Genomic DNA, 12,821 nt, shown 5'->3' on the forward strand with positions numbered 1-12,821 from the left:
TAGTATTGACAAGAGCCCTGCAGAGGAACCTTCTACTGAATGGCCCTCCACGAAGTGATACCAAGTCAATCAAACGCTCAAGCAAAGCTCAGCAGCGGGGAAAGATCCGACTTCTAACAGCCAGCTCCAAATGGAACGGTCAAGAAACATGCCCGACCAGTTAGTCGGTCAAAGGCCTGCATGCTGACTTAGGACAAGTCGCTCCTGGTTGGAGAGGGCCTGCGGGGTCCACCTCCCCGTGAGAGCACGGGCGTGGTCTCCCCCTGGAAACACCCTGCGATGGGTGCGCACGTCTGCGGCGGAGCTGTTCGCCTGGTGTCCCCTGGATCCTCAGCGGACTCCCATCCTCCAGACGGAACCAGGGGCACCCACTCTAGGAACCAGACACAGAAGGGGCAGCCTTGGGCCCGATGTCCCACCACGTCCACTGCCTGTGATGGCTTCACAGCTGGCCCGGGGAATCCAGTTTTTGAGAAACTGTTTGTATTCCAGCCCAGGACAGGACTGGGACGCAAGCAATCCAAGGCCTGCTACAGAGCATTTCTTGCAAGGGGCCCGAGGGGATTTTCCAGGCAGACATTGCAATCCCACCTCCACGACACCTACTGAGCCTCTCCCACGGGCCAGGCGAGGTGCTGGGCACTCAGCGGCCCGTGAGGGCACGCCTGCTCTCTCCACCTCGCGTGGGACCTGTGGGCCGGCTGCAGACGGGCACCCTCACCTCCAAGCCAGCGAGGTCACAGGGAGAAGCCATGAGCTCGCCTTCCTCGTTCTTTTTCCCCTTTCTTTGTTCTCCACCTTCTAGATGGTTCAGCATCTCCTTGGTGGGTAGATAAGGCAGCAGAGATATGGTCACTCAGTCACTCATCACTCCCTCCCCTTGATGAACCTTTCAAAAGCGTGAGCTGTGTTTAAAGCCAAGGAGGCCCTCCCAGGGGGAGTAAGAGCTTATCCACTTATCAAGTTTTTTAAGCGAAAAGAAGAATTGTAAACAGGGGTCTTGTCACTGTATTGAACCTTCTCTGGCCTTGCTTTGCTTGTCTCTAAAACGTGGGTGTTGGAGGAAATGAGCTTTAAAGCCTCTCCCACTCCCAGCTTTGTATTACGCCAACTACATACACTGTAGAAAAGTTCTTGTTATTTTTTTTAACACCAAGAACAGAGGCTCGGCTGCCTAATGGGATCATATATATGCATGGTGTCTTTCAGCTGAGGAGACCCGAATCGTCTTTATTTATTTATTTTTTCACAAGTTTTATCCATCTATTTGAGAATGAGAGATAGCATAAGCAGGGAGAAGGATCAGAGGGAGAGGGAGAAGCAGGCTCCCCACTGAGCAGGGAGCCCGACGCGGGACTTGATCCCAGGACCCTGAGATCATGACCTGAGCAGAAGGTAGATGCTAGACCAACGGAGCCACCAAGGCGCCCCTATGTGAACTGTCCTTAAAATAATAGTTGTCTCCTGAAAAATAGCATAACCAGGGTTCTGGGAGGCCTGCAGTGGGACTCAAGGTTTGGCATCAGAACTGTAGCAAGTTTTGTGTGACTGGAGGGTCCTGGGACGAAGACAATCGGTTCTTCGGACCTCTGGGGGGTCTCTCCCACCAGGTGCACTGGGGCCACTGGTCTGAGGGACATCTATGATGCTGGGTGCTCCTGCTCCATGTGCGGAGACCACTGATAGCACCAAGTCAACAGTACCCCGACCCAGGAGAGGGCACACGTGGTCTCGGGAGAACGGGACATACAAAATCGCAAACATCCAGTTGTTCAAATGGCAGTTGGCACCTACATGGCTTTTCATAGGATGCAAGAGCTCACCTTTTGGTTGTGTTTGATTTCCTCAACAGTTTGCTCCCCGATTCGTGAAAAATACATCTTTCCCTGGGGCCAATTCTACCTGGTCAGGAAAAAAATCCCTGCAAGGCACACTCTGTCCTGGGTTTGAGGGTCCGGCGTGCACGACCTGCCATGCTCAGGTTCTGTCTCTTGTCAAAACTAGAGAACCTTCCACCCCGAAGGTGTGGCCACAACACAGGCTAGGAGTTCCTGAGTTAATTCTGAATCAGTTGCCTGTTGATTACCAGAAGTCTATGCAGTTTTCTCTACCAAGATCTAAAACTCTTTCCATCAAATACTTTATGATTCTGCCTTTAGCTAACTACATTGAAACCTGCCAAAATTAAGCTTTTTGAAATGTGATGTAACAAAGAACCCATCTTCCGGCAAAGGGAGGCAGATCGATTAATGGGTTGTAAATAAAAGCACAAAATTAAATGTGCCCAATTTGGGCCTCGGGTCTGAGAGGCCACACGTTCTGACACCATGACATGGACTTCACAGATGCCAGGTTTTACTTCAAGTCTAGAATTTTACAACCACTGAGTTAAACAGACCTCCAGGAGATCATCTTCACGCAATACACACATTTTAAAAAGAGGAAACTGAGGCACAGAGGTTGTCCTTGGGTCTCTGTGCCTCTGAGTCTTGGTTTTCTTATCCCTAAACTAAGCAGAGGAATGCCGAAATCTCACCTAGACGGCTCAGGGTCCTCCCAGACCGCAAAGGTGCGGAGGTCTTGTCAGAAAGATCCTCTCCACCGACTGATAGGAAAAAAGTGGGCTCCGTCTCAAGCAAACAGCATGTATAACCTGAACACCAAACCCCACCAGTCCAAGCCTTCAAGATTCTCATCCAGAAAAGAATTCTCTATTTAAAGGTTTTCACCATGACGTCCATTTTTTGGTACATATCCCTCTAAGGCTTTAACATTTTCATTTGGTTTACCCAAAACAAGTGTGACACGTTTCAAAACCACATAAAACCGTTTTAACTTTAAAAAAAAAATTCTTTTTAAGTAGGCTTCATGACCAATGTTGGGCTCAAATTAATGACCCTGAGATCAAGAGTCATGTGCCCCATGGACAGAGCCGGCCAGGCACCCCCACGTAAAAGCATTTTAAACTGTTTGAATTTTTTACTCTATGTATGAGTTCGTTTTTCACACACACACACACACACACACACCCCGAAACAAACACAGAACTGGTCACTATTTTTTTTTTTAAGCAAAGGAAACGAAATTCCAAGGGCCCCTAAGAAATCGTAAGTACCAAGAAGGCCAGAATTCTATATGATACTTCTTTACGGAATTCCCCAGGGAAGTAGGCCAGCATTTTGTTTTAGCCTCTGTACGCATAACTGATAATGCAATTCTGAAGTAAATCAATAAAATCTATTTTTTAGGTAAGATGCATGCATATTTTAACAGACCCTTGAAGCCTGGTGTTCCCAAGGCCCGCATGCTCTTAACAGAGTGACAGAGGGAAGGCAAGAAGTGCTGATGGGATTTTTAGCTTCTTCAAGAACGACCAGCAAGAACACCAGCTTTGCTCAAGTGCAATTCACTTCTGTTCAGACTGCAGAGAGCAGTAAGTGTGAAGGTGTGTGAATTTAAGCCCCAGACATAAGGCGTGCAACACAGTTGCTTCCGAGTGAATTTCAAACATGTGAGCCTTTATAAACAGACAGTTGCAAAGCCTTGGAGCACTCGACTTCAGGGCCAGGCCTGTGTGTCAGGCTCATCAGGAGCAGAAAGCCGGAGGCACAGCTCCTGCATGTGGAAGCGGCGGGGTGGGGGTGTGGGGGGGAGACCAGGCTTGGGACCACATTCCCGCCTGGTAAAAAAGCCACAGCTCATTTGCATCATCTAAATGGCTAAGTGATTTTCAGAGTGCAATCCCAAAAAACTTGCTTTGCACTTTGTTTTTAACCACAGGGAGGGCTTCTGGATTCTGGTCCCTGGGCTGTGGGGCTTCCACCAGCAAGCAGCAGCAGGGGGACCCGACAGCCATTGAGTGAACAAAGCAGCCTGTTTCAGGCTTCCCTGGGCTGTCACCTCTGCCCGCACAGTATAACCCACAGTCACTCCTCTGCGGGAGGAAAAAACGAGCTGCACAAGGCGCAAAAGGCTTAACTCTAGGGAAAGGCAACGCAAGAAAAAAAAAAGGAAAAATTAAAAAAAAAAACTCAGTGTGGGGCTGAGGGCCAGGGATTGGTTGCATGACTAGAAGGCTGAATGTGCAATATCAAACCTGTAGGTGTGAGTGGGTGTGCAAGCGCGTGAGGGTGAGTGTGTATGAGTGTGAGCACTTGAGTGCATCGTGAATGCGAACACTAAGAGTGAATGAGTCTGAGTGATCATGTATGAGCATGAACCCGAGGATGTGTGAGTGTGAGAATTTGAGTATGCACGTGAGCATGTGAGGCTTGTGAGCATGAACACGAGGGGGCAAGGGTGAACGCAAGTGTGTGAACAGGTAAGTGTGTCTAAGTGGTGTGAGCGTGAACGGTGAAGGTGTGAGTGTTAGCACATGTGAGCACAAACAGGTGGGAGTGTGAGTGAGCACATGTGAGTGTGAAACGACTGAGGGCGTGTGTGAGTATAAGCATGTGTGAGCACGTGCAAGTCTGGGTGAGGGCGTGTGCGTGAGCATGTGTGAACGTGAAAACGTCGGGTGTGTGTGAGGGTAAGCATGTGTGAGTGTGGAACAGCTGAGGGTGTGTGTGAGCTCTGAGCGTGAACACGTGGGGGCGTGTGTGTATGTGTAAGCACGCGTGAGCATGGAGTGGCTGAGGGTGTGTGCGTGTGAGCGTGAACAGGCTGAGGATGTGTGTGTGTGAGTGCTGTGAGCATGAACACGTGAGGGCGTGTGTGCATGTGAGCACTTGTGAGATTGAACGTGTGGGGGCATGTGTGAGTGTGAGCACGTGTGAGCCCATGTGCACATGAGCCAGTGAGGCCGTGGTACCTGCAGCGCAGCGCAGCCCCACATGGGAGCAGCCGGGTGGGAGAAGAGCAGGGGCGGCGGCAGGGGCATCCCCCAGCCACCCCGTGCAGAGAGGTCTACAGAGTGCGCGGAGGCGTGCAACCAGAAAGCCGAGTCAATCAAGATGTCAGGCCTTCTGTAGACCAAATATCCTTATCAGGTAACCAAGGGATTTTTGACCCAATGAGCAGAAGTTTTGGTGTCACAGATAAGGCTCCACCATAACAAGCTGTACAAGAAAAAGAAAACTTGGTTTATCATGCAAGCACTCAACCAACAGTGAAAAGTCCCTAGGATCCCATAATTTCCAGTTGGTTACCCACCCTTCCCCCACGGGCGCACCCCCTCGGCCTCACGTGACTCAGAGTGACGCTGCCCGGGATTTTTCCCTGGCTCTACTCTGAGGGTGTCTGAAAACCTGTGTAAAGTGGGGAGGAAGGGTGGACAACAGGCAGGCCTCATTTCTTTGTTATTTTTATTTATTTTTAAACAAGGAGCTTGAACCCAGGACCCTGAGATCAGGACCTGAGCTGAGACCCAGAGCCAGAGGTTTCACCGGCTGAGCCCCCCAGGTGCCCGGCAGCCCTCATTTCTACCCGAGGACCTGCTGGCTCACAGAGCAGCGCTCAGCCATCTGGCCTCTCAGTTGGCATCCCTCCAGCAAATGAAAAAAGAAAAAAAAACCATAGCACCTGTCCTTATTGATCTCCCCTTTAACTGACTTCCAGACAACAGCCCTTTTCAAAGGCTGGGACACAGAAGCTGCTTTGAGAGACAGCCAATAGGAGCTGCTAATCCGCCCCTAGAAAGGCCGAATGGAAAGCTGGAGAACGTTAAAGCCACTTGGCCGTGCCAGCGACGCGCCAGGGATTTAAAAGCAAATGGGAAGCATAGAACCGAGAACTGTCCTCTCCAGCAGGCCTGCAATTGTGGGCACGAAGGCAGAGAGACGTGAGCCACACCTGCATCCAGAAGCCTGTCCCTCCCATCCCGGGTGCACCGTTCCTCCCCCCCAACCCAGTATGCCTGTGCCCACAGCCCTATCCCGTCACAAAACACCGTGCTGATCGGGGCCAGATTTTGCATACACATTTGCCTCTCCTTCATCGGCATAAAATAGAGTCTCCTGAACAGGAATGCTCAGTGTTCAAAAATTCAGACTGTGATTACTAAAGTGGGAGTCCGAGAGGGACAGGCTTTGAGGTCCAAAATACCTTCAAGAAGGAGGCCAAGTAGAAACAAAGTTCTGAGCACCTGCAGTTGGAGTTACTGCGGTAAGTCGCATAGTATTTGATACTCAAGATGAAGTCAAAAGGCTACCTGCTGTAATAAGATGCAGACTTTCCCCCAGCGTAGCACCAGAACCCCTCCCCTTGCACACTGAACTAGGAAATTCCCCATACTCTGGAAAAGTAAGAGAAAGTCCAGACATTTTCAGAAGTGTTAGCGTCAACTCTTAACGTCTTCCGTAAGACACTCTCATTCTCCTAAGAGTGAAAACAGCTTGGGACTGAGATTAACTGTGTAACAGAAATAAACTCCCATCTCCTGCCAGGGACAGAGCAAGATGTCAGTATGATCAATCAAAACAAATGTGGCTCAGGTGGCTAGGCTCCGAGTCCTGGGATCAAACCCCACTTGCTATTCCCTGCTCAGTGGGGAGTCTGCTTCTCCCTCTCCTTCTGCTCCTACCCCTCCCCCCGCTCGTGTGCTCTCTCTCTCTCTCTCAAATAAATAAATAAAAAGTTTTAAAACAAATGCACTTGAAAACATATCTGAAATGTACCTACACCAGCCAGCAAGCATACACATAGGGAACTCTAGCTTGGGCAATATAACCAAATATAACATTCTATTATTTTTGAAAATTGCATAGCTCAAAGCATGGTGTTGTTTTAATTCATACCATCAAACTGTATCTAAGTTACAAGGATCCCACAAATATCGTGCTGTCCTCTTCACCCAGGACACCCAGCCCCAGCACAGCCCTGGGATTCAGAGCCTGTCATAGAATCCCATGGCTTGTTTTCTTGGCCCATGAGTAGAAGCCAAGGTAATTCCATGATCTTGTCAGTCTTCTTCTGCCCCAAGGTATCACAGAATTGTGTTTCGCCTGATCAGACAAAAGCTATACTCAGCAGCTCTGTTCACTATCTTTGGGGACTCGGAGAATTTCTGGTAACGTTCATGAACACTGTCTCCCTGAGAAAGGAGTGGTGACCTGCCAGAAATGTACCTTAAATATTGTTTTTTAAGATGTACATAGAAGTAGCAAGTGAAGTGACTGACTCACTATCCGAGCTACCGAATACACAGCCAGTGCTCGGCCACCTCCCCAGCAAACACACCTGGAGAGGATGGTGAAGTTATGACCGGCCCAGGGCCCTGATCGGAGTCTTCGTGACTCAGGAGAAAGTAACAACAGGGGCATGCAAACCAGTTGACGGAAAATCTCAGAACGAAACTTACCACTCTGGGCTTCTGCTGGTCCAAGGTATGCAGGAAGGCGGAGTTGGGGTCCAAGCAGCGCTCAGGGTCACTGGAGATGTCCTCCTCCGAATCTTCATAGGAGGAAGAGAAGCCGGTGGAGGAGGCAGATGAAGAGGACAGTTTCCTCAGGGGAAGGCTACCGCGAGGGCTCCCCTGGGCCTCCTCCATGGTCCCATCCTCCTGGGCACCCATGTCTGTGATGATGACCGCTGGTATACTGCTAGGGCTGCAAGCCTCTCTCGGGGAAGTCTTATCCTTTTGATCTGGGGAGAGCAGCTCCAGGCTGGGGTGGGCAGCTCCGTCCTGCTGGGGGCTTCCCCAAGTGTCCTCTGACTGCATCCCTGTGCCACACGTCCAGGCCAGCTGGGCTGCCTCCATGGGGCCCAGCCAAGCCCCAGAGCTCCCAGGCTGCACCCCCAGCCTGTCCCCAGGAAGGCACGGTGGTTCTTTCAGCTCTTTCACGGCTTCCCAGGAAGGCAAAGTCTCCAGCATTCCCCTGAAGGGAATTCCTGCCTTTACCTCCTGTGTCCCAGGCTGTGCTAAGCAACTGCCCCCAAGCAAGCCTCCTGTTGTCAGAGACCCTTCATCCACTCCTCTGGAGCTCGGCAGAGGCTCCCCGACCATGGAGGCCCCACCCTGGGTCACCTCTGGCTTTACGGAGCCCAGGTCTGGAGGTGGCCTGACCCGGTTGGGGGCCTCAGAAAGCTCCAAGCTTTGCGAATTCACAGTCCTGTCCTCTGGCCTTCTGGCTTCAGGCACTCCAGGGCCCCCCAGGCCACCAGGCAGATCTCCTTTCCCCACCTCCCCAGAGGGCTCCCCGTTTTGGGGCCCTTCCCTCTCTGGGGCTGGGCTTGTCTCGCTGCCCAGAGGCTGCCCCTGTCTCTGCACCAGAGACTCCTGGGGGTGCACACCACCGAGTTCTCGGGCCCTCTGAGTGAGGTCAGGGTCGTGTGGATGGTGTGGCCCACTGGATGTGGCTCTTGCTGTCCCCTCTGTGGCCATCCCTAAGTTCACATGGATCAGCCCCAGTGGGGAAGCTTGGCAGCTGCGCGTTTGGGAAGGCAGAGTGACTGTCTTGTCGATTTCCACAGCTCTGGGCGAGCAGTGGGATCTGGCAGGGGTCCTCTTCTCCATTCTTGCAGAATCCGCTGCACCCTGAGCCCCTGGTCCTGACGGGGCCGCGGGGCCAGGGAAAGGTGCCACTCCCTCGTCGCCCTCTGAGAGGCACAGGCCCAGCGCCCTTCCTCTCAGGCGGGAGGAGCCGGCCTCTGCAGTCTGTAGACATTGCTCCCCCCACGACTTTGTCCTCCGTTCCCCACTCTGAGCCAGGGCCCTCCCTGGGGGCTGACTGCTGCTGCGGAGGGGGCAGGGAGAGGGAGAACGAGCCCTGCCCAGGCGCGGGCTGCGGGGCACTTGGACGGCGGAGCTCTGCGCCTGGATGTGCGCCTCGAACATATCCACTTTCTGGTTCACCTGCACATTCTGCAACTCGCGCTGCAGGATTCGAAGCTTCCTCTGGGTCTCCTCCGGCCCCGGAGGGGAGAGGGATCCTGCGGTCACCACCTGCTGCCCTTCCCCTCGAGCGCGGCCCGCCCAACTCGGGCTGCCCACGCTGCTGCCGCCACCGCCGCCGCCGCCGCCGCTCAGCCTGCGCCGGCCGCCCCGCCAGCCCCCGGGGCTCCCGGGCTCCTCGGGCGACAACGACTCGGCGGGGGGGAAGAGGAAAGAGGCGCCTCTCCCGGGGCTGAAAACGCTGCCGGGGCTCAACGCGGCCCTCCCCGGCGGCGGGGGTGTCTCGCTGCTGCTGGGCCGGGGGCCGCCGCTCTTCACCTGCTCGGCGCTATTCATGATCACCAGACTGTTGAGGGCATAGCAGTACACAGCCATAGTACTGGGTCCGCCGCGCTGCCCGCCGCCGCGGCTCCCGAGCGGGCTCCGCCGCTGGCGCCTCCTCCTCGCGCGGCTCCCGGCTCAGCCCCGGAGACCCGGCGGCCGCGGCTGGGCGCGCCGAGGCGGTGGCATGGCCTGGGCTGCGAGCGGAGGGGCAACACCGAGGGCTCAGCCCCGGCCCAAAGCTCCATACACGACAGCGCCGCTGTGGAGACACAAGAAGGAGAGTCAGGACCCCGGAGGGCGGGGAAGGGGGACGGCCGAAGGGGGGGGGAGGTGGCAGGAGTAGGGGCGGGGCGGCCCGCTAGCCTACGTCGGGTGTCCGGGGTCACTGGACCTCTCGGGACCCGAGTACGCTGCTCCGCGCGGACACCAGCGCAGCGGCGGGTGTGCGTTTCCCGAGTGCGCTCCCACCCCTCACCCACAGGGTGTGATGCGCTTAGAGGTCCCCGCAGAGTCCAAAATCGAAGATTCCTCCCTAAAGCCACACGGCGGGCGGGGGCCCACGTACGGCTACTTGGTTCCTAAGTGTGCTGCGTGCAGGCGCGGCTGAGTCGGATCTCCCCGAGGGTGCGGACACTGCATCCACCGTCTGCGAGTCTCCTCTGGCCGAGCAAACCCTGCTCGAAGCGGGAGGAAGGGCAGCCCGCCCCTGAGCCGCAGCATCTGCCGCTCCACCCTCTCTAGCCTCAAGCACCCAGGCGGGGGAAACCTGAGCGGGACCTGCCTCCCCGCGGCTACCTGCGCCGGGCTGCGGGGAGGACGCCTGCGCGCCGGCCGTTTACCTCCCCGATCCCGAGCTCGGGGTGGGTCCCTCGGCCTACCAGGGCCTGGGCGCGCGGCGGAGCCGCAGCCGAGGGATTTTTTCAGCACTGGCCTTGTCGCCTGTCCCCAAACAAGTGTGTTTTGTGAGTGTGGGCGCGCCTGCGCGCGCCCGGAGCCGAGGCGCTGCACGTCCCCTTTACCGGAACCAGTACTCGTTGCCCCTGTAGTCGCCCCCAGCGGAGGCGTGTGTGTGTGAGCGCGTACAGGGAGCCAAGCCTCCGCACCCCCTGTGCCCCAAGACGCGGCTGCCTCTGAGGCTCCGGGACCCGCGCCCACTCGGAGGCACCCGGGGGCCCGCGCGCCTGCAGCCCGGCTCGGCACCCCGCCGCGGCCCGCGCTCCGAACGCCGGGCGCCGCGGCCGAGGGCCGGGCTCATCCGCATCCTGGGCAGCCTCGCCCGGCGCCAGCACAGCGGCTTTGCTGCCCGAGCCGGGGACGCCCGGTGCTCGCGCGGAAGGCGGCCGGGCCGGCGGCCCGGAAGGCAAGCGGGTGGGACGCCCCGAACCCGTCCCTCCTCCGCTGCCCACGCCTCGGCTCCCGCCGCCCTCCCGGCTCACACTCGGTCCGCGTCCCCGCTTCCCACCTCTCTGTCTTTCCAGAACCCGGAACGCCCAGGTTGGCTCCCTGGCAGGGGAGGGAGGGCTCGGAGGCGAGAGCAGTAAAAAAGCCGCCAAACTTACCTGCAATTTCTCAGCTGCCCGGACCCGAGCAGACTATATGGCCCAGGGACGCAGACCTCGTAGGAACAAGATGGCTTGAAAAGTGAAAAAGCTCAGGATCGACCTCCCCAACGAGCTCTGGAAGACAAAAAAGGGGAGCGCGAACGCTGGGGGAGAGCGCCCGGGCTGGGACCGGCGATCGCGCGGAGGCTCCGCCGGCCGGCCCTGCACGCCCTTCTGCACGCCCCTGTCAGTGTCTGCTCTGGCTACTTCAGTGTTTGTTCAATGTGCGATTAAAAAAAAAAAATGGGGGGTGGGGTGGGGTGGGGAGGAGGGAGGAGGGAGGAGGGAGAAAGGCGGGGGTTTGGGGGAGGAAAGCAGGAAGGAAGTTGTGAGCCCGTCTGGGGTTGAACTCAGCGGAACAAGTTTTTCTTTTCTTTTTTCTTTTTTTTTTTTTTTCTATTGCTTGGCAAGACCGAGAAAGGGAAACACTTAAAAAAAAAAAAAGTTTCCATTGTTAGCTAACAACAACAACAAAAAAAGTCTTTTGACTTCTGCAGGTTAAAAGATATACGATCCATTTTCCACCCTTCCCCCCCAGCCTTGCTGATGTCTTGCTTATTTTTGAAAAATGTTTTTAATAAAGTTTTGAGTGTGCATTTAGACAAAGCAAATCGTGGGGACCTTTTTAGCATTGAAGACTAGCTCAAATCCTATATCAGAGTGATGTGTGTTCTTATACACAAATATGCAAATTCAAAGAAGGTAGTTTGTGGGTGCCCCCTCCCAACTCTGCAGATTTTAAATATGCATCACATAGTATTTTGGAAGATTGTTGGGCTGTGAGCGGTTGATGGTTTTGCAGAGCAATTACTAGTCGTATAAACATGCCTGGACTTTGCACGCTTCTCTGTTACTAAAGGTGCACAGCAAATGGGACGCTGACATAGTTTTGCATGTAATGCTCAGTTATTTTAAGAAAAAGGATAGTCCTGAAGCTAAGAAAGCCTGAGACGCTTTGCTCAGTCTCTTCTAGCTGGATCATTTTTGAGAGCCATCAGCAAAAAAAAAGCCGGGGGGGGGGCGGGGCGGGGATAGGTGCCTCAGTCAGTACTCCCAGGCAGGGAAACCCACCCCATTTGAGCACCGTTGCTACGGGTGTGTTTTTCATAATTCCCTAAATCCTAAACCGCAGCATTTAGTACAAAGAGGGAAAACACAGCTGCCAGGCTCAGGAGATTTAAAAATCTAGAACCTGAATTGGCCTTATATTTCTATTAGCTAAAATTTAGATGGAAACTTTGACTTTGTTTGTAGCAAATGCCTCTCTTGCCTGTTTATGGAACAATACCTTTCCAGTGAGCAAAACAGCCTGCTGCTCAATCAGGGAAAGACTCCTGTCAAATCTGAAACCAAGAGATCTTTTAGCTAAGAGCTTCTGGGAATCAGATGCTTGGAGTCCTTTCTAATTTTTTTTTCCAAATACACCATGAAAGTACTCTTTCACCCACAGCTGGGCCAAATAAGAGGAACCTAGACTGTATTCAGGTGTTGACTTGGGATCTGGGCAGTTGCTAAGACAGAGGTGCCAGGCCAACCCTTGACCCTAATTTGGTTCCCTAGTGGCTAGTTCCCAGAGGAGCTGCTAGTTCCCAGGAGACCCATTCTACAGGCTTGGTTCCTAACTGTTCTACAAGAAGCAAACACCATGTCCGGTGTCATGGTGGAAGCGACTGGAGGACCTAGCAGTGCACACTGTGAACATGGAAATTTAGCTTCCCAGTCCCTGGGAAATCTCACTGTCACCTCATGGCTAGATATCATCAGTCTTTCCCAGAACTGAGAAATTCGGGCTTCCAGGACCTACAATTAGCCTGAAGAATTTTTGCTCAAAAGGGAGCCAACAGCTGGTCAGGGGTGGCATGCAGAAGGAATTCCTGCTTTGGGCTGGAGGTAGAGCCAGACAACAATTCTTCCGGTCCAAAATTCTAACTGTGCTACCAAGAGCATGATGGACTGGGAAAAAGATGGAACAAAACCCGTATCTGGAAGTCAGCATGGCTGGCTTGCTTCCCAAAGCAGAATCTGGTTGTCTTCCACGATTTTAAATGAATGTACGGGAGAAA

At 54.2% G+C, this 12,821-nt stretch overlaps 1 protein-coding gene across 4 annotated transcripts in view; it reads right to left on the minus strand.

The window, feature by feature from the left end:
* The window catches only part of ITPKB (inositol-trisphosphate 3-kinase B), an 88,152-nt gene extending 77,157 nt beyond the window's left edge, over positions 1-10,995 (minus strand). Inside the window, exons 1-3 of one of the 4 annotated variants that reach the window (XM_045069619.1) lie at positions 10,717-10,994; positions 7,301-9,416; positions 1,370-5,060 (exon numbers count right to left, since the gene is read on the minus strand). In XM_045069619.1, the coding sequence (XP_044925554.1) occupies positions 5,034-5,060; positions 7,301-9,208 (1,935 nt within the window). In that variant the 5' untranslated portion in view covers positions 9,209-9,416; positions 10,717-10,994 and the 3' untranslated portion in view covers positions 1,370-5,033. Of the gene's footprint in view, positions 1-1,369; positions 5,061-7,300; positions 9,417-9,722; positions 10,677-10,716 lie in introns of those variants that run through there. The other 3 variants (XM_004761926.3, XM_013061141.2, XM_045069618.1) reach the window with 3 other exon arrangements.
* Between the last annotated feature and the right edge of the window lie 1,826 nt (positions 10,996-12,821).

Source organism: Mustela putorius, unplaced genomic scaffold (assembly GCF_011764305.1).
Source record: "Mustela putorius furo isolate JIRA1106 unplaced genomic scaffold, ASM1176430v1.1 tig00003942_pilon_pilon_pilon, whole genome shotgun sequence".
NCBI classification, from domain to species: domain Eukaryota; kingdom Metazoa; phylum Chordata; class Mammalia; order Carnivora; family Mustelidae; genus Mustela; species Mustela putorius.